Raw genomic sequence first — 27,395 nt, 5'->3', positions numbered from 1 at the left:
GATTGAGTATATTATGGCAAGTCGGTTGCAGTGGAGGCCTACTCTCTGGACATGACTTTATTTTACCTTCAGTGTACTGAACAATCAAAAATATGTGATATAAAATAAAATGCTCAAACATTGCTCCTTTAGCCAGGTCTGAGGAAATGGATGGACGGCACTGGGAAAATGAAAATAAAACCTACCTGAAGACTGCAAGGGTCAGAGACCAGAGCACTAATGGCTTCCTCAGTTCAAACTTCGCCCGTTTGTTCATGAGGTGCCGACCGCCAAAGATAAAGGCAGCATACAGAGCGGAAAACAGGAAAGATTTCTTCCTATAACAAACAAAACCCCAACATCTTATGAGATGAAAATCTTTAAGCAATTTATTTTTACTCATCAGAAATCTATGTTTAAATTATTCATAATTTTTTATACCAGTCCCTCTTTGGAAGCACTGAACGCATATTCCTGGGAATGTGCCCCTCCACAGAAGAGAGAATTAGTCTTTTTGGCTCCATAGCCTTCTGTGGAAACCTCCCTTGACAATTAGGTCATCCAGATTAACCAACACATGTCAGAATAGATTTATCTGCTTTTCCAGCTCTGTGGCTTTACAAATTTCAACAACATAACATTAAGGTGCAAAAAGAAAATTTTTCAATGAGGGAATTAAAACACTAAAATCAAGCTACGTAACTTAGGGCGTCCCCAAAATGGATTTCTGAAATCTTCTCCACCAAAGGATTAGGTATTACCTTTCGATATTATCATTAATAATAAGGATGACTGGCAGACATCATACAATGTAACAGAAAGAACATAGAACCACCTACAGTATACTTGCCTAAAAGCTTGAAATTGAATCCTATCAAAATCTGATTTTACTACCTAATCATAAGAAATACAAAGGATAAATACAATAAGAATCATAAGATACAATACAATCATAAATAATAAATAAAAATCATAAATAAAAAAATAAAGGATAAATACAATAAAATCATAAGAAATATAAAGGATAAATACTTGTCTGTAAGACAAGTGAACATATTTCTTCTCTAAGTCAGAGGAGTATGGAATCCAGTAATCTTCTAGATTAAAAAGCGACTTGAGAGACTACAGTGAAAGATAATACGTAGAATTTTGGGGGCCTTTACTTGACCAAAGCAATTGCAAAAAGATGTTTGTAATAAATTCAGAATATAAATCAGAAAGTTATTAGTCATAATTTTAAAAGCAGCTAATATTTATGGGTGAAATTACATGTTTTGGGTTTGCTTTAAAATATCCCAGCAAACAAACAAAACCAAAACAATATTAAACGTAGAGAGTGGAAACTAGATTTTTTTTTTTTTTTTTTTTAAATTAAGTAGGCTCCACACCTAATGTGGGCTTGAACTCATGACCCTGAGATCAAAGTTACATGCTCTAGCGATGAGCCAGCCAGGGGCCCTGAGATGTAATCACATTAACAAAAAGGATGATGAAATACAGGGGCTCATTATTCTCTCTTTTCCTTAGTCAGGCTTACATGGAACTCTCGGTCAGAAGCATGCAAGCAATATGAAATAGAATCTCTAGGTCCTGCTGCTTTATTACAGTACGATGGAGAAGTAAACAGTAATATTAACAACGCCATTAAGAACAAAAACAAAAACAAAACCAAGATTCTATAGAACTATGATTCCATAGAAAGTAACAGAGGCCTCGTAAATAATTTAAACATCTAAGTGAACTTCGTATAAAAAAAGTAGTATTGCTCTTAAAATGGATATTCCCCACTCAATTAGATTAAGAGGGAAATCATTGAAAGTAAGTTACAAACATAATACAAAAAGCAAAATGAATGAACCTAAAGAGCATTATTTGCAAAATGCCTCATATTTTCTCCCCTAATTGCTAATACTTCCGCTGTGTATTGCTAACTAAAGAGGGATCTTATTAATTACACAAGCAACACACCTACTTCAATGGATACATGTTACTTACTTGGTGGACACCACCCAATAAAGCACTAATTCCAGAAATTAACCCATAAAGGTGGAATAAGCCACTTCCAAATGAGGTTTGCAAACACTCTTAGAAACACAAGACCTGACACGTAGTAACTTACTTGATAAAATGTTCATGAATGTATATGAATTTTACAAGTGTACGTCATTAAATTACTTTGAGTCCTAATCAGCATCTGTATTTATATGCAGAGACTCACTAAAAAACAACCACAAAATTTTATCAAGTTAATGTAAGCAATAGTCATATGAAATTGTATATATTCTTTTCTAAATTAAAAAAAAGATTCTTATCTAAATTGTAAAGGTAATGATGAGTGACAATTCATAGTATGATTTAGGGAGCGATTCCTTAGGGGTGGGCATACATAGTGCCCAAAAGCTTTCTCTAATCCTCCTAATCTCCCCTAATGTAGGTAAAGCATTATCTTCATTTTATGGATAAGCAAACAGGCTTAGAGGTTAAGTAGCCTCAGATCTCCCTATTCTCCTGTGGTAAACTTTCAGGAAGGAAAAGAGTGTGCCAGAGACATAACACCTGATGTGTTATAGGCATAAGAATTCCTCAAACCCTCCTACTGAATTGCATGGTCATTGTGTAACCATGTAGCATGTTGTTTAACTGTGAACTGACCAAGAGGACTCTCCATGCCTCCGTGTTTCGATTGTCATATTTTTGGGGCTGAGAACACTTTGATCCAAACCCTGTTTACCTCCTAAAGAATACAAATTAACTATATATACCCCTGAAAGCTTTTCCTTAAATTATCCATCATTCTCTTGCACATTCAACCTAATTCAGATTTTGATTATGGTTAGAATAAATGTATTACTTGCAATTATGCACCAAATAAAATGGATGTCTTTATATGATCCTATCATTCTAGCCATTCAGGGGAAGATAAGGTGCCTTGAAGAATCAAGAAAAATAGGGGCGCCTGGGTAGCGCAGTCGGTTAAGCATCCGACTTCAGCCAGGTCACGATGTCGCGGTCCGTGAGTTCCAGCCCCGCGTCGGGCTCTGGGCTGATGGCTGGGAGCCTGGAGCCTGTTTCCGATTCTGTGTCTCCCTCTCTCTCTGCCCCTCCCCCACTCATGCTCTGTCTCTCTCTGTCCCAAAAAAAATAAATAAACGTTGAAAAAAAAATTAAAAAAAAAAAAAAAAAGAATCAAGAAAAATAGAAAAATCTTCTCTTAGTACCTTTTCCTCTATATTTCTTCAGCTATGAAATGAGAATTAGTCCTAATGCACTACTAACTTCCTGGCACAAACCATTCTCTTTTCTACATATTTTCTAGAGATATCTTGACAAACCTTCAATTCTATAGCTATGGCAACCAAGTCAATCAATATGGACTCAGAGAATTTGAGAATTGCAAGAGACCTAAGCGACGGAGCTCAATTTCCTTGTTCTACAGAAGAGGGAATGGTGGATGGGGTGGGATGCTGGTGACATTAGTTTCTTATGGTCACATAGCTACATTCTGTATAATGGCCAAAACTACCAAAAGTTTGCTCAAGCAGATAAGTAAACATAAATTGTCCAGGTTATATCTGAGTCACATGGTATAATAAAAATAAGTTGCTTATTGTTTACTATACAAATCTTCTACTGTGGTGAAATTCAAATATGCAATGCTTTAGGTTAATTTAGAATTAAGGTCAGGCTTCTTCTGTGAGAGGGAGCCATCTAACGAAGCCTTAACTCTTACCTCTTCAACTGAGAAATCAAAATGTATCGTGTATAGTTGAATGTATTATGAATTTTTCCATTTAGCTTAGAATAAGGTAAGATTTTTCTTTAGCAAACTGGGCAGTTTAAATGGATTCAAATTGCCTTTCAGTTCTGGCATCTCTTTTGTAAAGTTTCAATTATAATCAAGATGAATAATGACTTCCTGCTAGCCCACTTACTATTTAATGGGGACAGATGACTTCCCTAATGCTTCAATGGTAATCTAATAACACTTCATATTCTGGCATGCCTCCATAGCTGGGTATAATGGTAACACTACATTGTTTTGTTACCAGATAACTAGCAATTTCCAGATGGTAAGGACTCTTCCTGTTTAACCAATCTTAATTGTATATTATTTAGCACCACCCCTCGCTACAGGTGCTTACTACTTTTCAGAATGGTGCTTCTGTAGCTATAATTACAAGGTACCCAACTAAGTGAAGATCACCCAGTTGAAATACTGAAGTGCTTTGAGCTTGTTGTGCTTGTATTTACCCTTTCTCCGCCTTCCATTTCTGTCATGGATGTGAATGGAAATTAGCCCATAACTAATAAAAAAATAATGGCTTTATTCATTATCGTTAGAAAGCTGGATTTCTCTATCATGCTACCCTGGTCCCAAACATTTCTAGGAGATGTTTTTTTCTGTTCTTACCAGAGTAGCTGCTAGTGATCTGTGTTTATTATTCTACCCAATAACACTTATCAAAGAGTCCTTACACATTCAAATGCTTTTTTCCCCCCAACTCCTGATATTCCACTGAAACCAGGACCTAGCTTGACTCTCTTTAACACTCACATCAGGATCTCTGTTGGCTGACCCGTGTTTCTCCAAGAGTCAAAGGAGTTCTTTTGAGAAATGGTGAAACTTTCACGTGGGTAGTGTTTCAACACAGGATAATTGCTAATGAATAACTTGGGGAGATGGCCTGAACTCCTTTGTACCCTGGTGACCTTGTTTTTGTGGCTACCGTGCACGTGTAAGGTGCAAGGAGTTGTGAAAATTCAAACAAAGCTTTGAGGGAGAAAAGAAAAGGACACCTGAACACTTCATCTGCTTTTGGCAGATACCGAGCCCAGAATTTTCTTGTTAAGACTCTGAAACTCAGAAACAAATGCTAATTGGTGAGGCCACATCTCTTTTTAAGACTCCTCCTTTGTTCAGCTGCTAATTCAAATCAGCAAACAATTCAAAATTCTGAAAGTAATTTTAAAGCCACAAACAAATTGGAGACCTGGAGACAGAAGGAAATAACACTCAGCTTTTTGCCAACAAGACATTCAGTGGATGTCGATGGTGGTCATAATTTGGTAAGAATATAGAGGAAGGTTTTCTTTCTTTAAAAAAATTTTTTTTAATGTTTATTTATTTTTGAGAGAGAGAGAGAGAGAGAGAACGAGAGCAGGGGAGGGGCAGAGAGAAAGGGAGACACAGAATCCGAAGCAAGCTCCAGGCTCCAAGTTGTCAGCACAGAGCCCAACATGGGGCTTGAAGTCACGAACCATGAGATCATGACCTGAGCTGAAGTCGGACGCTCAACCTACTGAACCATCCGGTGCCCCAAAGTTCTTGAGAGGGATCCTGAAGTTGTGGTCTTGGGAGTTCTAGCCAGGGATGGATTCTGTCATTTTCTTAAGAATTCCCCCAACACTTTATACAGGCATTTTTCCACATTGAAAATAATGGGAATTTCCAGCAGTTTTTATTCACAAGTAAATTGTAATTGGGAATTAACTCTGCCCAGAAATTCTGACAACGAATGATCTGGAAAATAATAATGGAAATATGTCCATAGTATACAAATGAATCGTGACTTTATAATTGCAAGATAAAGCCATGAGTGACTAAAGGAAAGGGTGCTATTTTTTTTTTAATGTTTTTTATTTTGAGAGAGAGAGAGAGAGGGAGCGCCCACACGCATGGGCAAGCATGAGTGGGGCAGAGAGAGAGGGAGAGAGAAATTCTCAAGATCGTGGCCTGAGGCAAAATTAAGAGTTGGATGCTCAACAGACTGAGGCACCCAGGTGCCCCGAAAGGGAGTTATTCTAATCAGTTATGTTTGACCCAGGAAACCAAATAATGCATGATTTCTGAGCTTCTTTGAGTTGCAAACACCCCTTTGTTAATCTGCTTTCCTCTCTGATGTGAATGGAAAGATCACAAGTTCTCCTAATTAAAAAAAAAAAAAAAAAAAAAAAAAAAAAAGATGAGAAAGCCATTTTTTGGGATTCTGGTTTTCTGTTGTTGAAGTTGGCCATGGTCAAAGTAGAGTCATATTTAGTATGATGGATTCAGTAACTGGATTCAATAACGTGGCTACACATCTCTTTCTAGGAAAGTACACTTCTCTTAAAACAGACCTGTTGGGGTGCCTGGGTGGCGCAGTCAGTTAAGCGTCCGACTTCAGCCAGGTCACGATCTCACGGTCCGTGGGTTCGAGCCCCGCGTCAGGCTCTGGGCTGATGGCTCAGAGCCTGGAGCCTGTTTCCGATTCTGTGTCTCCCTCTCTCTCTGCCCCTCCCCCGTTCATGCTCTGCCTCTCTCTGTCCCCAAAATAAATAAACGTTGAAAAAAATTAAAAAAAAAACCAGACCTGTTACAGAAAGTTGCTTGTACCTATATGTCTCACATACCATTTTTTCCCCTTGTCACCTTTTTAAAAATCTTGATTTCTATTCTTGTTGGCTTTCTTTTTACAACTGAAAACAGGCTCTTTCTACTTGCAAAATGTTAAAATCACGTACACAGCCCCATAAAAATGTCGTCTCTCTAATAAATTGGCAAGATACTCATTAATGGCCTGTTTTTTTTTTTTTAAGATATTTTCTGTTGCCGATAAAAAATGCCGACATCCATCCATCCCTTCACAATTTAAATGAACTGCCACCATTTTTATTTGCAGTGTGATTGGTATGCCACGGAATGAAAATATAATAATAAACCAATCCCTGTGTAAGAGTAAATTCTGCTTCCACTAGTCTAGTTAGAAAGACAGGGAAAACGTGTGTTATAGATGACAATGTGTGACAAAAATTCTGAGTAAGGAGATATTGCTGTGATGAGAAAATGCTCTGTGGAAGGTGCGACTCTGAGGTAGACCCTGTAAGGCTTTGTATAGTAGACAGAAAGAAGTGGGAATTTGGGGTGGGAAGAAAGCAGTGCCTTAGGCATGAGCTAAATTGGGAATGTAGTAGACCTGATGTTTCTGTAGGGGGTGGGGAGACACATGGAAGAGACTCAGTTCAGAAGTGCAGATTAAAGATTGCTAGAGTTGTAGCAACTGCACAGCAGTAAGGACAATATCTTCACCTCAAGGTTGCAATAAGCTGTGAGGTGTGTGGTTGGTAATTTAATATTACTAATAAAGTATAGTCCTAGAACTTGTGGCTTAATTTTCCTTTTCCTTCCTTCTTTCTAGATAAATTAGAATAGGGGTGCCTGGGTGGCTCAGTTTGTTGAGCCTCTGACTCTTGATTTCGGCTCAGGTCACAGTCCCAGGATCGTGGGATGGAGCCCTGTGTCTGGCTCCTGCTGAGCATGGAGCCTGCTTAAGATTTTCTCCTTCTCCCTCTGGCCCTGCTCACACCCTCAAACAAATAAGTAAACAAACAAACCAACCAGTGAAGAGATAGGTAAGTAAACAAATAAAAATAGATTCACTCCTGTGTGTACCATTATGTGCCTGGGGTGAGAGAAGGGGGCAGTGTTACCACTTGTGGTCCCAGGAAAGATAGATGGAGAAATGCTGGTTCAGGCCATGGAGAGCACTCAAAGTCTTTGAGCTGGCTGGGGGTGGGCAGATGTGGCTGAAGTTTGACTCTAGTCTCTAAGTCAATGCCCTCTGGCATGTTCCCCACAGCCTACATTGCTGGCATCTGTAGCCGCAGAAGTTCCTGAGGTGCAGTGGTGTGAACTGAAAGAACTTCTTTAATGAACTGCTGTACTTCACAGGAATTATCAGATGGGACCACCTTCAAGTTTTATTCACTTAAGAATATTCTCCTATCCTATGCAAACAATAGCAGACTGTTAGGCCAACCGTGGCACTGTTTCAATAAAGCCGATATCTGGTTCAGTGTCCTCAACTGTCCTATAGAGAAAATGTCAATTTCAATCCTAAAATATGGCATCTGAGACAGATGCAATAAAATATTTTTTCTGTTTTAGAAGACATGGTTTCATACAACTGATCAGAAAGATTCAATATCACAGTCAGGAATGAAAGATTATTGAGGATTAAAAAACAAAGAATTAAACTCTTTGAAAAAGGTTAGAGTCTCTTATCTCCTCAGAAAGAGTAAAGCTTGCTACCACCTCTAAATAGAAATTTTGCCAATGGTCTTGGTAGACAAATGTCCCTTTTCAAAGCAAACCACAAATGGGCTCTGCGTTGACAAACTCATTTATGGTTTCTGTTTTGGCTGAGAGTATGGCTCAACCTGATTATCTGATACTGATTGTCACTTTGAGTTAGAATTGCCAAGTAACCATCTCATACAGTCTATCAGCTACTGATACTGGCAAAACATTAAACTCTGGCCATTAAAACAAAACAAAACAAAACAAAACAGTGAAATCTAAATAGGAGACAGCATGCAGAAATAGAATGCAGAAAGTGGGTTCCATCAGCAATTTGCTTTCATTGTGCTAATTCCTTTAAAGAAATGCCCTTTGTTCTAAGAAAAAAGAAAGCTTTCATCTGAATTTCCAGTGAAGAAATGCTCACGCATTTAAGATGATAATACTGAATAAAATGAATATAATGATGAATACAGAAAGTGTACAAAAATTCTGAAATGACTCCTATTAAGTAAGCGCAGTGAGTGACTCCCTGTTACCAGATTAAATTTTACCTTTTACAGTCTTTTTTTTTTTTTTTTTTTTTTTTACACAGCCTTAAAAGCTATTAGGAGAGAGAAATGAGGCATTAGGGACTTTTTTTTTTCCCTGAAAATAAAGTTTTCTTGGACCGGAAGTTACACAATGTCTGTTTGGTTGTTTTTAAATCTTGTTATCTATTCTAATGGCCTGCTAGCCATAGAAATTTGAAATTAAAAATTTCATAAAATATTAAAAAATATATATTTAAAAAATTAGAGTCAAGTATAAAAATTTGTTTCCTGCTGTCTTCATCCTAAAGAATGTCCTGTAGAAAACAGATTTATCTGAGAGTTGCAGACTAAAACCAGAAGTGAAAACAACACTATAAAAAGCATGTATAGTTATTCACAATAGAGTGGAAACCGGATTTCACGTTTACAAGTCAGTCCAAGTCAGACACACCATTTTCCCAGACCTAAAATCAAAACGACAGCTGCACAGACAACTCATAACAAGCAGAAACATATCCAACTTTAAGAGTGCTTTAGACTCAAGAGCTAATCGTTTCAACTGAAAGATGACCCATTTCTGTTGCAGTCTATACGACCACCTTACATTTATCAAGTTTTAGTTGATACTCATTGCTTCACGCAACTATAAAGAAGCTAGAAAATACTTTCGAGGAAAAAAAAAACAACCCACATGTTTGCATGTTAACTACTGGGTGATTAAATATACTGTTGCATTGGCTTCCGCCTGGGTATAAATTCTGAAAGAGGGTTGGAGAAGCAATGAGAAATCATGTCCCAAATGCTATTTCTAGATTAGGGAGAAAATAGCCCAGAAGTGATAAAGACTTCGTGGTATAGCTCAGATACTTTTTTATCACCAAAATAAGATTTACATAAGAAATTTAAGCCTGAGAAAAAACTGGCAATGACAAGAAGAAATATATTGTTAGCAAGGTAGTGGAAATGGCGGACTTTTTCACCCATGAGATACCTATCACTCAGTTACCAAAGAAATAACTCTCTTTTGCTCTTGAAAATAATATGGCAAGATTTAAAAAAAAAATTTTTTTTTAATGTGTATTCATTTTTGAGAGAGAGACAGAGTCTGAATGGGGGAGGGCAGAGAGAGAGGCAGACACAGAATCCAAAGTGGTTCCAGGCTCTGAGCTGTCAGCACAGAGCCCAACGCAGGGCTAGAACTCATGAGCTGTGAGATCATGACCTAAGAGGAAGTCAGATGCTCAACTGACTGAGCCACCCAAGTATCCCAAGATTTTTTTAAAGTTTATTTATTTTGAGAGAGAGCGAGTGAGCGAGTGCATGTGTGCATGCACACAAGCAGGAGAGGGGCAAAGAGAGAGACAGAGAGAGAGAATCCCAAGCAGGATCCACACTGTCAGCCACATTGTCAGTGCAGAGATCTGCGGTGGGGGCGGGGGTCAAACTTTCAAAGAATCACTCACAATATGAGATCTTGACCTCAGCTGAGATCTAGTCAGTTAACTAACTAAGCCACCCAGATGCCGCTGGCAAGATTTTGATTGGGGTATTCACACTGCTCCTTCAAAATCTGAATGCTCCTTCAAAATCTGAATGCTCCTTCAAAATCTGAATGGTCCTTCAGTGACGTAAAATAAGGCCTGTAGACATTAGCTTTGACAACTTTGGTAACGAGGTAGTTTGCTTTCTGAGTTGGATTGTATTGCTTTCCTATTGCTGCTGCAACAAATTCCCACAAACTTAATGGCTTAAAAAACGTAATTACTTTATAGTTCCAGAGGTCAGGAGTCTGGAATAAGTCTTATGGGACTAAACTCAAGGTGTATCCAGGTTGCATTCCTTCTAGAGGTTCTAGGGGGCAATCTGTTTTCTTGCCTTTCCAGCATCCAGAGGCCACCTGCATTCCTTGGCTTTCTCCATATTCAAAATGCATTGTTGTGACCTCTGTTTCCATGGTCACACCGCCTACTCTGACTCTGCTTTTATCACCTTATCACTGTCTCTGACTCTGATCTTTAAGTCTTAAAAATTCTTGTGATTACTTTGGGTCCAAGGGATAATCCAGGCCCACACCCTGGAAAGAAAGGATCTCTAATTTTAAGGACTTCATGTGATTACACTGGGCCAACCCAGATAGTCCAGAATAATCTCATCTCCGATTCCTTAACCTAATCACATCTGCAGTCTCTTTTGCTGTACAAGATAAAAAACATATTCACAAATTCCAGGGATTAAATTAAAACACGGACATCTTTGGGGGAGTATTATTCACGTTACCATAGGGATTAACCTAAATAATAATATCTAAAGCCATTTTTCTGCTGCAACTCATAGAAAGTGCAGGGCAAACCTTTATTCTCTATTCTTGATTTGTTACCTCCAAAGCCAGCCTCTTCCCTCTACGTCAAGAAAGCACTTTAGAATGCAAGGGGCTGAGAGTCACATTGTTTCGGATTGTCCTGAAGCCACTCATGTGTATACAAAATCCCAAATATCAGTACTTGAACTCTTAGTAGTAACATACGATTTAGCGTATACCTTACAACGGAGTAGGCAACAGAGCTTGGGATTTCTAGTAACATACACAATTTGTTAGAAATGACTAGTTTGTTTAATTTATCCCCACCGTGACAAGTTCTAATTGTCATTTTACACTCTTTTGTGACAACAAATATTTGGCTTGTGGCTAGCGTCTGCATTTTAATCTGAAAATGTATGTTACAGGTTATACCCAGTACATTTTCCTCTTTGTGGCAATTCCGTTGTTCTATGCTTTATCACTTTTATTGTTAAGCCTTTATCTCAGGATGAGTCTTCATCTCAGGTGGCTAAGGAGCAGCAGCATTTGATACAGACGGTACCTCCTTTTCTGTAACACCTTCTTCACTTGGTTTTGGGACCCTATTTCCCCTTATTTCTTCCCCAACGTCACCATCTGGTTCTTTTTCATCCTCTTTTGCTAGTTCTTTCTTCACTTCCCTAATCTTTAAACTTTGAAGGGTTCCCAGGGCTCAGCTCAATCTATGGATTTCTTTTCTTTTCTTTCTTCCTTCCTTCCTTCCTTCCTTCCTTCCTTCCTTCCTTCCTTCCTTCCTTCCTTCCTTTCATCTATACCAGTGGTATACATGGGGACAATGATTTTACCCCTCAGATGACGTTTGGCAATGTCTGGAATCATTTTTGGTTTTCACAACTAGATGGAGGTTGGGTACTGGGATCTAATATGTAGAGGCCCTGGATGCTGTGTAGGACAGCTCTCCACAACAAAGGGTTACCCAGTGCTAAATGTCAATAGTGCTAAGGTTGAGGAACTCTGGACAAGAGAAATATAAAGAAAGATATTAAGAAATCATAAAACTCGAGAGAATGTGTGTTGAAATGTGATACAGCTTCAAAAACCACATTTACTGGATGGGATGATGTCACTTATGCTTCAGATACACGCAGGCTGAATTGCTTCACACCGATTCCAAGCACAGAGTAAACTTCTCATTTCAAATCAGCAGTTCAATTTAGAATGGAAGACAAGACAAAACAACTAATTTGGGTCAATTTTTCCCTCGTGATTCTAGAATTAGGTTCACTTTTACCTACAGTGGAAACACCAGCCTGGTAAAGACTTGAATGATCAGTTCTTACAAACTCTACATTTGTTGCAATGCTTCCTTGTCATGAAGGTCATAGTACCTCTCCAAGAGAAAGGAATAATCTGAAACGAAGGTTAGGCATTGCCAAGACAACCTCCTACCCCACACACAGAATTCAAATTCTTCTTGAAGTAGAATGTCAGTTCTTTCCAGTCATCTCTTTACTAACCCATTCTACAATATAAGATCATTCCACGATAGTTAAGTTTATTCCTAACTTAGCTCCAGGTGGGGCTATGACGTAAAACGTACATTAGACCATCAGAACTTAGAACTGTTACGTAAATCTTATACATTCTTACCCATTCTCTACTAAATCATTAAGTGTGACAAGGTGATAACAATAAAAGTTTCTATGACATAAACTTTTTAAAATTAAGAGTGGGAAAAGCTCTATTTTCTCTCAGGATTATATATGGAAAATAGGTATGCTCATTGGATAAAGCATGCCAAATGTGACAAACGAAATCAGTGGCACTGTTTTCTAAATCTTACAACAAATTATTACTTATTTTTTAGCTCCTCTCAGGCCTCTGCTCCCCAACATTTCTGCCATCTTGGGAGACACTGATTCTCCTCTGATGATTATGTACAAAGCTGAACAAGTGAAACAGGAAGCTGCTCTCTAATGTTCATGTCATCCGTTTCTACCGGGGGGACCTGGGTGAAGCCTGCCAGATAGTGTCCAAAGCTGGTTTAGGAGCCTTTTGTCTTTACATCTGTTTACATCATTTCTCACAAAGACTTTCACTTCGCTTCTTCCCGCACCCCCCCCCCCCCCCGCCTTCCCCTGTTCATTCAAAGGTTCAAAGCTAGAGAAAAATGATAAAAAAAGATTTGGGGGGAAAACAGGTGATACTAAATGTCTCAAGATCTGTTCAAGAAAGTAAGAGCATAGCTTCCCTTTCTTTAGAGTGAAAGAGGAATTGTTTTATTTGTACAAGTTTCTTTTTACTACTAGGTTGTGAGACAAATAATTTCTTTTTTACTTGTTTGTCAGAGGAGCCCTGGGACACAGCTAAGGCACAGCTGGGATTTATCAAACATGGGTTCTGATGAAGGAGATTCTCGAGGTAACAAGGTCCACAGGATCCTTTTCTTCAGTCAGTTTCAGAAGAAGGTGAAAATGCTTAGGGAGAAAAGAGAGTGCATCTGACTCATGGATTCTTTGAAAGCCTGAAGGTTAATGGGCTTCTCGTATTCCCAAGAGCATTCCCTTTGGGATGTGCATTAGAAGGGAATGTGTCCTTCAGACTGCTGGTGGTCGCATGCATATGCTGTCAATAGAGAGCAGTCACTCTAAATAGTAAACCCCAGCCTTTGTTTTTACTATTCTCTTTCTACTTCTCTTATTTGTCAAGACTGATTTCCTAAGCAACAAATTTGAGAATATTGAAAGAATAGTTTTCACTCAGCCATGCTGACCCAGAAAGGTTTCCCACTAAAAGAAGGAAATGAGGGGGCACCTGGGTGGCTCAGTCGGTTAAGCATCCGACTTCGGCTCAGGTCATGATCTCGCGGTCCGTGAGTTCAAGCCCCGCATCAGGCTCTGTGCTGACATCAGGCTCTGTGCTGACTGCTCAGAGCCTGGAGCCTGTTTCGGATTCTATGTCTCCCTCTTTCTCTGACCCTCCCCCATTCATGCTCTGTCTCTCTTTCTCTGACCCTCCCCCATTCATGCTCTGTCTCTCTCTGTCTCAAAAATAAATAAATGTTAAAAAAAATTTTTTTTAAAAAGAAGGAAATGAGTTTAAAAAAAGAAAAAAAAAGAAAAAGGATTGACCTGTGTTTACTTGAGACACATCCTTTAATCCAAAGCATTCTGAACCAAGTTGAGAAATACTAGATGCCTGCGGGCTACAACGACATTTAAAAGTATTTACTGAATACCCACTGGTTGCAGCTATCTATCTACACAAATCTCTGCTACAGGAACTTACTGGTCCATAACAGACCCAAAGTTAAAGGCTGCCTTGGAATGCACAACTGTGCATTGCTCTAGACCAGTAAAATAGAATAGGTTGCAATTTGATCAAATAGTAACTTAAAAAAGTTTCTTTTAACATTTATTCATTTTTGAGAGTGAGAGACAGAGCATGAGTGGGGGAGGGTCACAGAGAGAGGGAGACACGGAATCTGAAGCAGGCTCCAGGCTCTGAGCTGTTGGCACAGGGCTCGATGTGGGGGTCAAACTCATGGAGTGCCAGATCATGACCTGAGCCAAAGCTGGATGCTTAACCGACCAAGCCACCCAGGCTCCCTACAAATAATTTTTTAAACTGAATACTCACTATACCCTAGGCACTGTTCTTGGAACCATGCACTTAATGTATATAATGTCTCTTATCTTTTTAAAAAGATTTTTAAAACTCATTTATTTTAAGAGAAAGAGAAAACGCAAGGGGAAGGGGCAGAGAGAGAGAGAGAGAGAGGGAGGGAGGGAGGGAGGGAGGGAGAGAGAGAATCCCAAGCAGGCTTCATGCTGTCAGCGCAAAGCCCAACGTGGGGCTTGAACTCAGGAACTGTGAGATCAAGACCTAAGCCAAGATCAAGATTTGTACGCTTAACTGACTGAGCCATCCAGGAGCCCCCTTTTTTCCTTTGAAAGCTGAAAGAATCCTACAAATTAATCTGAATTCAATTCTACTGGCTTAAAAAAATTTGGAAACATGATTAGGTTTCTACTGAGGCATGCTGCTCTTGGAGAAGCACACTGTATCAAGCACTGTTCAGGAATGTTGGACAGCACACTATCCAATTTCTTTCGTTCTTGCTGGCCATGCTGATGTATTGCTTTTTCAATAGAACTGTTTGCATAAAGCAAGCAAAAGATAGAATAGACAGGTATGAAATGAGACTGGTGCCATGATAGCATGACTTTCCACCTGATAACTGTACCCTCATTGTCATGAATAGAATCTTCATTCACTGACATGTTTCAAGACAAATTCTGTGAAGAGCTGAAATCAAAATAATGACAACAAAACATCTATACTTTTACAATTCTAAGTAAAACATATTTGTTTTGATCAGGATCGTTCTATAATCGAAGAAAATTCTAAGATACCATTTGATGTCTATCCATAGGCAAGAAGACAGTGATGACACCTGATTCAGGAGAGGATACAGTGACTCAGGTCTTGCTGATGGGAAGGTAACAATCACAAATCAGTTGGTTAAGCGTCCGACTCGCGGTTTGTGAGTTTGAGCCTTGTGTCGGGCTCTGTGCTGACAGAGCAGAGCCTGGAGCCTGCTTGGGATTCTGTGTCGCCCTCTCTCTCTCCCCTCCCCCACTCACACTCTGTCTCTCAAAAATAAACATAAAAAAATAATCAAAATGAAGACTTTATAAATAAAACTAAATAATAAAAAATATGTTCTTATTGCTAAAAAGAACAAAATGCTAACAAACACACAAACCATTTGGTGGTGGTTACATGTATATTATGTAAAATTACACAAATTTTATTCCACATATTTCTGCAGTCTTATTGGAAGATGCTATAGAAGTCACTCGCCATCACACCTATCGGAGTCACCAAGCCATGGGTTTCAATCCTGGCTGCCACATACTGGTTCTGTGATCTTGATCTTTTTTTTTTTTTTTTTTAAGTTTATTCATTTATTTTTGATAGAGAGAGAGACAAAGAGGAAGACAGAGAATCCCAAGCAGTCTCTGCTGTCAGCGCAGATCCTGACGCGGGGCTCAAACTCATGAATCATGAGATCATGACCTGAGCCGAAATCCAGAGTCCGAGGCTTAACCGACTGAGCCACCCAGGCGCCTCTGTGATCTTGATCTTGAGTAAATTACTTTACATTTTATCTGCCTCAATGTCCTCACCAAAAAAAAAAAAAAAAGGGAAAATAACATTTGTTTTTCTCAGGCTTATTGTAAATCATCAAAATACCGGACTTGGCAGGTCTAATGCATTATAAGTAATCAATGCATTAGTACCTAATGCTATTGATTATTATCAAGAAAAAAAAGACATTATAAGATTAGAATCAAATGCAAAATCAGGCTGGTTGGGTCTTTGTGGCTAAAGGCATTTCAAATTCTATTTAGTCATTCTGACACCAGCAGTCCTTGAAGTTGAAGCTGACCCTGTGTGAGTACTTTAAAAAACAATAAACAAAAGAGCACAATCCACGTTTGTAGGTAAACAAGAGCTTTTATAAAAACAAGTCATTTTGATGTCACAGCTGGAATACGGAGAGCAGTAACACCGCAGAACAATCATTTAAACACTTTATTCTCATAAAAATTTGTAGACAGGATGCAGGACAGGTTTCTTAGATGGCACATGCAGGTAACTTTTGAACCGAGCCCACCTCAGTACTGGCCCACCTAACAGCAGTCTATTTAGGAACAGTAACCATTTAAGAAGTGGCTGTAAATGAGTCTTCTAAATTAGAGATTTCTAAAATAAAATGAAAATAAAACTGTTATGGGTAGATACCCTTTTTTTTTTCCTGACCTATTTAAGGAGGAAGAAAAAAAAAGGTCCCTTTTATAGTCATTTAATTACTAGGGTGGCAGCAAAGAAAGGAATAGAATTAAACCATTTGGCTGATTTCTGCTGCAGCTAAAAGGTCCATGGAATGTTATGATGTTAATGTTGTACATTGGTCATTCTTTTCGCAACTCGCAGTGTTTCGACAATAAAAAATGTTGACCGCAGCAAGTCTGAGTGAGATGAGGTTGGCCACGCCGCTAGGTGAGTGGAGATGAGGTGTTGGGAAATCGTTGCCCTGCCTTGGCGTGCACAGGGGGAAAGCAAACGTGGCCACAAGGTGAAGGTTTGATCTAATATAGATTTGTGAAAGTGACATAATTTTCTGATGTCAGCAGACATTCAAAGGATACACATGGATACAGGATACAAATATGGTACTATCTGATTATTCCAGACCAGCCACTGGCCAAGGATCTGCCTTCAGTTCCGCACATCTGGCATTGGTGAACTGACCGATCACGAGGTATTTGACCTGAACTGCACCTTTTGCTTTGGCTGACAATAAGCTAACGATCTTGGGTCAACGTCTTGTACTGCCTATTGCCCAGGATTTTCCTTAGACCTTTACAAGAAAAGAGACCTGCCAAGGGAATTTAAGTAGAAGTCAAAAGGGGCTGAGATTATGAAAGTGCTTTGGAAGATTCCTCTTCTCAGTATCTTCATTAGGCTCCTACTGACTGTTTGGGGCAGTGGGTGGGGAGCAAGAACTAAACCCAGCTTTTCAGCAGCACTGAACTTCACTCACCTACACAGCCACGGGGCAGAGAGTTCTGTGTAGCAGTTCTCAGTATGAAGGAGCTCCGACAGGAAAAGATTTAATCACAAGAGTAGCAAGCAATGCTAAAAATCTAACCTCTATTTTTAGAGTTAAATCTTTCTCCCAGTTGCATACTCTTTGGCTATGTCCTTTTGAAGTGTCTCAGTATATGAAATTGTCACTCAAAATGTGGCACAGGTATAACTACACATAGGTGAAGGCAGCCTGGTCTGACATTGGCAGCATGGTCAAGAATTTTTATCCATAACTATGTATGATAAAACAAAAGCATTACCTAATTGACACCCAAATGATGATTCTTTTTTCTTGTTAAACTGATGAATTCTGGGGGTAAATTGACTGAATCAACAATTTATGTCATATATTCACTGAAATTTATATGGCCTACGTTCACCGAAAACTCATGTCTCCCTGGCTGCCCCAACTAAGGAAAGTTGTATATTTTGACAACATGAGTAGCCACGTAAAAAAATTAATTTTCAGAGCTCTGGGGTGGCTCAGTTGGTTGAGTGTCTGACTCTTGATTTTGGCTCAGGTCATGATCCCAGGTTGTTGGACTGAGCCCTGCATTTGGCTCTGTGCTGTGCGTGGAGCCTTCTTGGGATTCTCTTGCTCTCCCTCTGACCCTCTCCCCACTCTCACGCTCTCTCTTTCTCTAAAATAAATAAATAAATAAATAAACAAACAAACAAACAAACAAAAAGAAGAAAAATTAATTTTATATATTCTTTTTCAGTTCCAATTGGAACTCCTAATTACTCATTTAGGGGGTATTAACTGAGCACCTACTGCATGCCAAGTGCAATTCTAGACTCTGGGAATACATCAGTGGGCAAAACAGACATCAAGGCCTACTTTCATGGAGCTTGCAAGTCTGGAGACAGGCAATCAATGATATGGTATGTTAGAAGATTATAAACACTACAGAAAGAGGAAATAGTAAAGCACTGTAAAGGGAAACTCAGGTGCGGAGTAAGGAATCGATCAGAATTTAAAATAGGAGAGCCAGTGTAGGCACACTGAGGTGAACTTGGGCAACAGGCTTTAAGGGAATGAGGGAGCGAGTGAAGCACTCTGGGAAAAGGTGTATAAAGCAGACAGAAGTGGCCAGAGCAAGAACTATCTCCAATGCTTAAATTTACCAGGTGGTGCCAATTTTGCTTTTGGAAAATTCAGTACCCTAAGATATCCTCTCAGAATGTGCCTGTAAGTGTGCATCCAAGCAATAATTCTGCTTCTTTCAGTAAACTTTCATGTCAGGACAACCGTTGGCATATTCATAAATGTCATTCAAGAGGAATGAGCATGAAAGTACCTAGACTATGGTTAAAAAAAGTTTAATTTCTAAAAGTACTCTTATTTAGGGAATAATTATAAATCTGAGTTACTAAGAAATTCCAGAACCTCTGAATCTCTGATAGTACCTCTTGCGAAGTAAGTTGAGATAGTCCATAGATGGAAGATTATAAGGTACCTCCCTTACCATGGTAGGGTCTTGAATTAAGACAGATCTAAACGTAGCTTGACACTTAAGGGGCTCCTGGGTGGCTCAGTCGGTTAAGCATCCAACTTTGGCTCAGGTCATGATCTCACGGTTTGTGAGTTCAAGCCCCGCATCGGGCTCTGTACTGACAGTTGAGAGCTTGGAGCCTACTTTGGATTCTATGTCTCCCTCTCTCTCTGTTCCTCCCCTGCTCACACTCTGTTTCTCTGTCTCTCTCTCAAAAATAAATAAACATTTAAAAAACCAAAAAATAAAAAAATAAAAGTAGCTTGGCATTTGAGATGAATTTATGTAATCTTTCATAATAAAGAAGGTGTGTTTTGTTCTTTTAGGATTTCCTCTCGCAAACCTAAATTTGAATATACAAAAGCAAAGGCTGTTTCTTCAAGAATTTACCAGGATTACTCCTGAACCAGAGACAAAATTTGTTTTTCTACAAGCACATTAATTTTGCTTCACAGGCAAACTGGTTTTAGGTCCAAGTTGGGAAAGAAAGATAATAATTCCTGACAAGGACAAGGAAATAGGTTTTCCATTTTCTTCCTGAGTCAGCAGGAACACAAGTAGGACACAAGTGACTTTCTAATGTATATTTCCCTAAGTGCACATAGTTAAAAAGCAAAGCCTAATTGTTTTGTGGAAATCAGTACTTTATTCTAAAAAAAGGCAAACGGACATGAATAAAATACTTTTTTTTTTCTTTTTTTAGAGAAAGAGAGAGCATGAGTGGGGAGAGGGGCAGAGGGAGAGAGAGAATCTAAAGCAGGCTCCATACTCAGCACGAAGCCCAACACAGGGCTCGATCCAATGACCCTGGGATCATGATCTGAGATGATAACAAGAGTCAGAAGCTCAAGTGAGCTACCTAGGTGCCCCACAACTTTTAAACTAAAAAAGGAACTAAGTGAATTTAAAACACACACACATACACACACACACACACACACACACACACACACACACACATACACCTACTATAACAACTGTTGATTTCCACTAAAAACAATTAGGCCTTTTACTGCAAGGCTTAAGTGAGTTGATATGAAGTTTTAAATTTCTAACCAAGTAAAAACACTACATGCACTATAGACTGATCCCAATATTAGGAAGTCATCATAAAATAGAAACATAAACACTTCAAAGGTAAAGTTTCTTTTTGGGCAGAAGACATGAACAGACATTTATCCAAAGAAGATAGATAACCAAGAGATACATGAAAAGATGCTCAACACTAAACATCATGAAGGAAATGCAAATCAAAACCACAATGAGATATTACCTCACACCTGTCAGGTGGCTAAAATGAAACACACAAGAAACACCAAGTGTTGACAAGGATGGAGAGAATAATAAAGGAACCCTCATGCACTGTTGGTGAAAATGCAAACTGGTGCAGCCACTGTGGAAAACAGTATGGAGGTTCCTCAAAAAATTAAAAATAGAAAAACAAATTAAAAACAGAACTACCATATGGCCCACTAATTGCACTACTGGGTATATGGCCAAAGAATATGAAAACACCAATTCGAGGGGTATCTGGGTGGCTCCGCCGGTTAAGCGTCCGACGACTCTTGATTTCAGCTCAAGTCACGATTTCACGGTCATGAGATCAAGCCCCATGTCAGACTCTGCACTGGGTGTGGAGCCTGTTTAAGATTCTCTTTCTCCCTCTCCTTCTCCCTTCCCTCTGCCCCTTCCCTGCCCCTCACACACACACACGCACAGGCTATCTCTCTCTCAAAAAAAATTAAAATAAAAAAAAACTAAAAAAAAAAAAAGAAAACGCTAATTCAAAAGGATATGTGCACCTCTATGCTTGCTGCAGCATTATTTATAATCACTTAATTTTGAAAGCAGCCCAAGTGTCCATCTATAGATGAATGGATAAAGAATGTGTGGGGGATGCACACGCAAGCATACAGACACATACACAAAATGGAGTATTATTCAGCCATAAAAAATGAAACCTTGCATTTGCAACAACGTGGGTGGATCTAAAGAGTATAATGCTAAATGAAACAAGTCAGTCAGAGAAAGACAAATACCATATACTTTCACTCTTGTGTGGAATTTAAGAAACAAAACAAATGAACAAAGGAAAAATAAAAAGACAAACCAATACACAGGCCCTTAATCATAGAGAACAAACAGATGGTAACAAGAAAGGGATGGGGGATGGGTAAAACAGGTGAAGGGAATCCAGAGTACATGTATCTTGATGAGCACTGAGCAATAGAATTGTACACACGAAACTAATTTAACACTGTATGCTAACTATACTGAAATTTATGTAAAAAAAAATAAGGTTTCTTTAAAACCCAGACGTAATTTTTTCAAAAAGAATCTCTTTTTATATTTTTTGGTTTATCTTTTCTGATATCACAAAAAATATCTTCGTAACTGAATGGATCTCAGAGATATCGCCAACTATAAAGGAAAGGCCAAAACGTCCTTAATGTAAAGGAAGGAGTGGATAAAAACTAATTTTCTAAATTAAAAAAGATACAGCGAGATGATTGGTTTGTGATGCTTTTTATTTTCCACTTGTGTTTATGTGACATATATTTACAAAGAGGATATACTTACCACTTTTATAATAAAAAGTAAAAACAATGCAAGTTTTCATTTGAGTGAGGAGGGGAGAGAGAGAGAGAGATTGGGAGTAAGGATTAGACTGAGAAAAACTGACCCCAGTGACCAGTCTTAAACAAAAGATGTCAGATCCTAGTCGGAGTTGGGGGGTGGGGGGCGGGGCTGGCATCAAAATGGGAGCAAAGCTTGGAATTCCCATTAACTGCAAATTAGTAACTCAGTGTTGGTGGCTTTTTGGAGGTCTGCTGAAGTGTATGTGTGGGTGGTGGTGGAAGATTAGATGCCCGTTTTCTCCAACCTTCTAACAGCTCCCTGGTGCTATGGAAACCGTTCCAGAGGGTTTTGCAGGTGTTGAGCCTCTAATATCTATCTGCCAGTTCACATTTTCTTTTTTTATTTTGAATCATTTTTAATGCTTATTTTTGAGAGAGAGAGAGAGAGAGAGAGAGAGAGACAGAGAGACAGAGAGAGAGAGGGGAGGGGCAGAGAAAGCAGGAGACACAGAATCTGAAGCAGGTTCTGTCAGCACAGAGCCCCATGTGGGGCTCAAACTCACGAACCATGAGATTATGACCTCAGACAAGATCAAGAGTCTGACACTTAACTCAATGCACCACCCAGGCACCCCCACCAGTTCACATTTTCTAACTGAGTGCTTTCACCAGCTAACCTTAAGTGTTTCTCAGTATGATCCACTGACTACCTGTCTTAGAACTTCCTGGAGTGCTTGTTAAGACTACAATATCACCTTCTCAGACCTTCTGAATCTACAAGAGTGCTATGGTCTGAATGTTTGTGTCTCCCTCAGAAATCATGTAGAAACCTTAACCTCCAAATAGTGTTAGGAGTTGGGGCCTATGGGAGGTGATTAGGTCACAAGGACAGAGCCCTACTGAATGGAATTAGTGCCCTTATAAAAGAGGCTCAAGAAGGCTCCAGGTGAGGTCTCAGAGAGAAGGCAGCCGTGTGTGTGTTCTTCTTTTTTTTTTAAATGTTTGTTTATTTTTGAGAGAGAGAGAGAGAGAGAGAGAGAGAGCATGAGTGAGGGAAGGGCAGAGAGAGGAGGAGACAATGAATCCGAAGCAGGCTCCAGGCTCTGAGCTGTCAGCACAGAGCTTGGCGTGGGGCTCGAACTCATAGACCATGAGATCGTGACCTGAGCCAAAGTCGGATGCTCAACAGACTGAGCCATCCAGGCGCCCCATGTGTGTTCTTATCAGACAGTGAATCTACCGACACCTTGATCTGGGATTTCTTAACCTCTGGAATTGTGAGAAAATTTTCAGTTATTTAAGCAACTCAGTCTGTGGTGTTCTGTTAGAGCAACCTGAACTAAGAACAAAGAGTAACTCTGAAAGTCTGTACTTATATATGACTCTTTGGAGGTTTTTAGACTTGAGATTGAACTTCAAGATCATGGTTATTTAGCTTCATATCATCAGCTACCACCAACCCTAACCCCTCTGGGTTCCTTGATCTCCTATCTCAAAGATAACACAGGTTTAGTGCATATCAAAATCCATTATATCCTCCAATCGAATAAAAACTTCTGGCTAATATCCTATTTACCAAAAAAGAGAAAAAAAAAAAAATCAGTGCATTACAGCTAGAGAAGATTTTGACAAGAGGAAAAAAATGGAAAAGTGGTAGACAATCTCTCGTACTCAGCATTAACAACACAGACAGGATATTTGAGTTTAGTTGCCCCAGTACCTTGACAATGAGAAGGTAAGCCTCAGCCTCACTAAGCTTCTGAAGCTTCTCACTTACATGAGAATTTAACAAAAACATTGAATTCATCTAAAATTCCTTCGCCTTTTAAACAAAACTGAAACCTCACAATAACATATTTACTTTTCTCCATAAGTAATGAGCTACTTCAGGTAAAAGATGTAATTTTCCAGGGATTGCTTTAAGGATGATAGTTTAATAACAGAGATCAAAGATATTTACTTATCTCCTAATTAACAAAAATTTGCAAAGCCTTTTGGCTTAGGGTACAAAATTTTGCTGAATCAGTATTACTGAGAGTTTATCTGGGATGACAGTAAGGAGAATTCTGATTCATTCATTCTTTCATACCACTATTCAACAAATATTTTCAGCAAATAGTTAAGTGCTAATTATCTGCAAAGTATTGAGGAGAGTTAAGAAAACAGACATACTCCCTTCCACCCTGGAGACTTTAATGTCTTTTGGAGGTAATAGACAAGTACATGGAAAAGTGGAGAATAGATAATAAGGAAATATTCGAATAATAATAATAAGGATGCACTCTAACCCTGATTAGACAGGATGACTAAGTAAGTTAAACAGCATGAGCAAAGAGCCAGAGGCAAGGATTACACATTCAGGGGCTCCTGGGTGGCTCAGTCTGTTAAGTGTCTAACTTCAGCTCAGGTCGTGACGTCATGGTTCATGGGTTCAAGCCCCACATCAGGTTCTGTGCTGACAGCTCAGAGCCTGGAGCCTGATTCAGATTCTGCATCTCCTCTCTCTGCCCTTCCCCTGCTCATGCTCTGTCTTTCTGTCTTTCTCAAAAATGAATAAACATTAAAAAAAATTTTTTTTTAAGTACATTTGAAAATTATATGAAGTTTAGTGTGCTTGACCTTAAAATCCAGAGAGGTAGGAGAGTATTAAGCTGAAGTTCCAAGAAACAGGTGGAAGCAAGATCATGAGGGCCCCTATAGGCCATGTTAACATTTCTTTTTAATCCTCAAAGCAATGGGGAGCCATTGAAGAGTTTAAATGAATGAAGTCAACATGCTTCTATTTTTGAAATATAAAGATTGCTCACTGATTTAAAAAAAAAAAAATCAAGAGCTTGAATAAGTCTTGAGTACGTGAATGACAACATAGGTTTTAGATAAGGGAAGGGCAGGCCCTGGAACTCAGGAAAAGGCAGGCATGTCAAATGTGGTAACAGGAAGTTCCCAAGTCTACGAATTCTCTGCTGGGGAGTCATCTCACAGTAACATGTCATAGGTCAAACGTCCGGTGCATGGCTGTATGAAGTTAGTCAGGTGCCTTCTGCAAAAGATTTCACTCAAATGTTTATCTGCTGAGCATAGGGCTCATAGCAAAGCGTAACATTTCCTCATTGGTTTGGTGCTTATCATGTTTTTAGATATAAAATTATGCTCCCTCCCATCATGTGTCAATCTCCGGTATGCAATGTTAGTTTCAGGACTTAGAAAACATTCATCAACGTTCCCAATCAACAAGACAGAACTTGTAAAGGAAACTTCTCAGCCTACCTGGAACACATTTTTGAAGATCTAAGAAAGGTTGCACTGATGAGGAAAAATAAAGCATGTGACTGCCTTACCAAGATTTTATATACATGCTTTAAAAGTAAAATAAATCTTTTTTTTTTTTAATTTTTTTTTTTCAACGTTTATTTATTTTTGGGACAGAGAGAGACAGAGCATGAACGGGGGAGGGGCAGAGAGAGAGGGAGACACAGAATCGGAAACAGGCTCCAGGCTCTGAGCCATCAGCCCAGAGCCCGACGCGGGGCTCGAACTCACGGACCGCGAGATCGTGACCTGGCTGAAGTCAGACGCTTAACCGACTGCGCCACCCAGGCGCCCCAATCTTTTTTTTTTTAACGTTTATTTATTTTTGAGACAGAGAGAGACAGAGCATGAAGGGGGGGGGTCAGAGAGAGAGGGAGACACAGAATCGGAAGCAGGCTCCAGGCTCTGAGCCATCAGCCCAGAGCCCGACGCGGGGCTCAAACTCACGGACCACGAGATCATGACCTGAGCTAAAGTCAGACGCTTAACCGACTGAGCCACCCAGGCGCCCCTAAAATAAATCTTTTTAAAGTACAGGTTTATCTTGCTTTATGCAACAGATTTATTCCAGGAAGATTATACACACATTTTTTAAAATTAAAGTGTATTTTGAAAGCATTTGGGGAATTTCCCTACTAAAAGTTAAGTTTAGGGGCGCCTGGGTGGCGCAGTCGGTTAAGCGTCCGACTTCAGCCAGGTCACGATCTCGCGGTCCGGTCCGTGAGTTCGAGCCCCGCGTCAGGCTCTGGGCTGATGGCTCAGAGCCTGGAGCCTGTTTCCGATTCTGTGTCTCCCTCTCTCTCTGCCCCTCCCCCGTTCATGCTCTGTCTCTCTCTGTCCCAAAAATAAAAAATAAACGTTGAAAAAAAAAATTTTAAAAAAGAAATGTTTAAAAGTTAAGTTTAATTATTTATGAGATCAAATCTTGTTACTGTGTTGTATATGTTCTCAAGTGAGGCACATCTATCTTAGATTGCTTTCTCTCCTTGCCAGCTGACAGGATAGGATATCCCCAGTGTCATCTCCTGGAAAGTCCTTGAGTCTCTCAAGAGATGTCACAATACCGGGGCAGACATTATAGTAAGCAATGTGCTCCATAGATGTCTTTTGACTGCGACCCTGTGGACCGATCATTAGTGAGGCTGTCGGAGTATGGTGGGATGACTGAACTCCCATCCACAATTCTCCTCTCCAGTGAGTGGTCCCTTCCAGTGAAGGGATAGCCATGTGATGGAAGTTCTGGCACTGACACATAAGTGAAAGTAGCCAGTTGGAACTTCTGGGAAAGCCTGACTGACTTGGCTGACCTGTTCCTTTGGAGCTTTACTCCTCTGTGCTTCTCTTTGCCACCTAGTCTCAGAACTGACTCCCGGTTGCAGCCGTCTCACAGCCATGAGAAAGAAAGTGCCGTAGAACGGTGAAATGAGCTTGGTTTTCTGATAGCATCACTGAGCTGCCTCATCAACTCTAGACTGTGCGGTCTGGACTCCTGTTGAATAAAGCGAGAAGACCCCCATACTTAATTAAGGTTCTATTTGTTGATTTTCTGTTCTTTCCAGCCATATTAACACTCTTAGTATCCTAGACTTCTATTGAAACTTCTCTGAATACAACGCACCAATTTCTGTTGCTATGGACAGTATGTGGAATTTTGTGATGATTTAATAACATGGATGAGAACCAGCAGGTCATCACCTCTAAAACCTAAATTTTTTTTTTTAATTTTTTTTTCAACGTTTATTTATTTTTGGGACAGAGAGAGACAGAGCATGAACGGGGGAGGGGCAGAGAGAGAGGGAGACACAGAATCGGAAACAGGCTCCAGGCTCTGAGCCATCAGCCCAGAGCCTGACGCGGGGCTCGAACTCCCGGACCGCGAGATCGTGACCTGGCTGAAGTCGGACGCTTAACCGACTGCGCCACCCAGGTGCCCCAAACCTAAATGTTTTTGTAGTGACATTTGTATAGCCTCCTAGGAAGACACCGAGCTACCTGATCTATGGGAGCTGTATTAATATCAACCCCCCCCCCAAAAAAAAAAACCAAAACAGCAGAAAACTCTCCCCGCACTTCCTGGGCCTTTTGGCCACAATTATTCTCATTTAGTTGAGCTTGATCGATCAAGTATTAAAAATGACTGAGCCCTGGATGCTAACGTAGAAACAACACTGTGGTCCAAGGGAAGGTAAATTCCCAGAAACACAGAAGGAAAAATGTTTTGTGGACAATGAAAGTTGCACAGTAAGAAGAACTGCACAGGCCAGTCAAAAGTGTCAGCCATCAGTATCAGATAGTTCATGTTAAGCAAACACACCATGTGGGCTGAAGGTTGCAACAGCTATATTTATTCAAAGGTACAACCTGTTTGGCTGGGTCCAGATTTTCAGAGTGGTTTATATGCATGTGACTGTGGTCTTTTTAGGATATCAAAGACAGCAAATTTATATTTGTGAGTGAGTATATATTTATATTGGCATTTGAATG

The 27,395-nt window shown here is 39.6% G+C and overlaps 1 protein-coding gene across 2 annotated transcripts in view; it reads right to left on the bottom strand.

The window, feature by feature from the left end:
- Nucleotides 1–27,395, bottom strand: part of ELOVL6 (ELOVL fatty acid elongase 6) — a 145,985-nt gene that overhangs the window by 54,611 nt on the left and 63,979 nt on the right. For both annotated transcript variants that reach the window (XM_043570425.1, XM_043570416.1), the window contains exon 3: nt 186–317. In XM_043570425.1, the coding sequence (XP_043426360.1) occupies nt 186–317 (132 nt within the window). The remainder of the gene's footprint in view (nt 1–185; nt 318–27,395) is intronic.

This window comes from Prionailurus bengalensis, chromosome B1 (assembly GCF_016509475.1).
Source record: "Prionailurus bengalensis isolate Pbe53 chromosome B1, Fcat_Pben_1.1_paternal_pri, whole genome shotgun sequence".
NCBI lineage: Eukaryota > Metazoa > Chordata > Mammalia > Carnivora > Felidae > Prionailurus > Prionailurus bengalensis.
The sequence above is the reverse complement of the archived record's forward strand: the minus strand, read 5'-3'. Positions and strand labels throughout refer to the sequence as shown.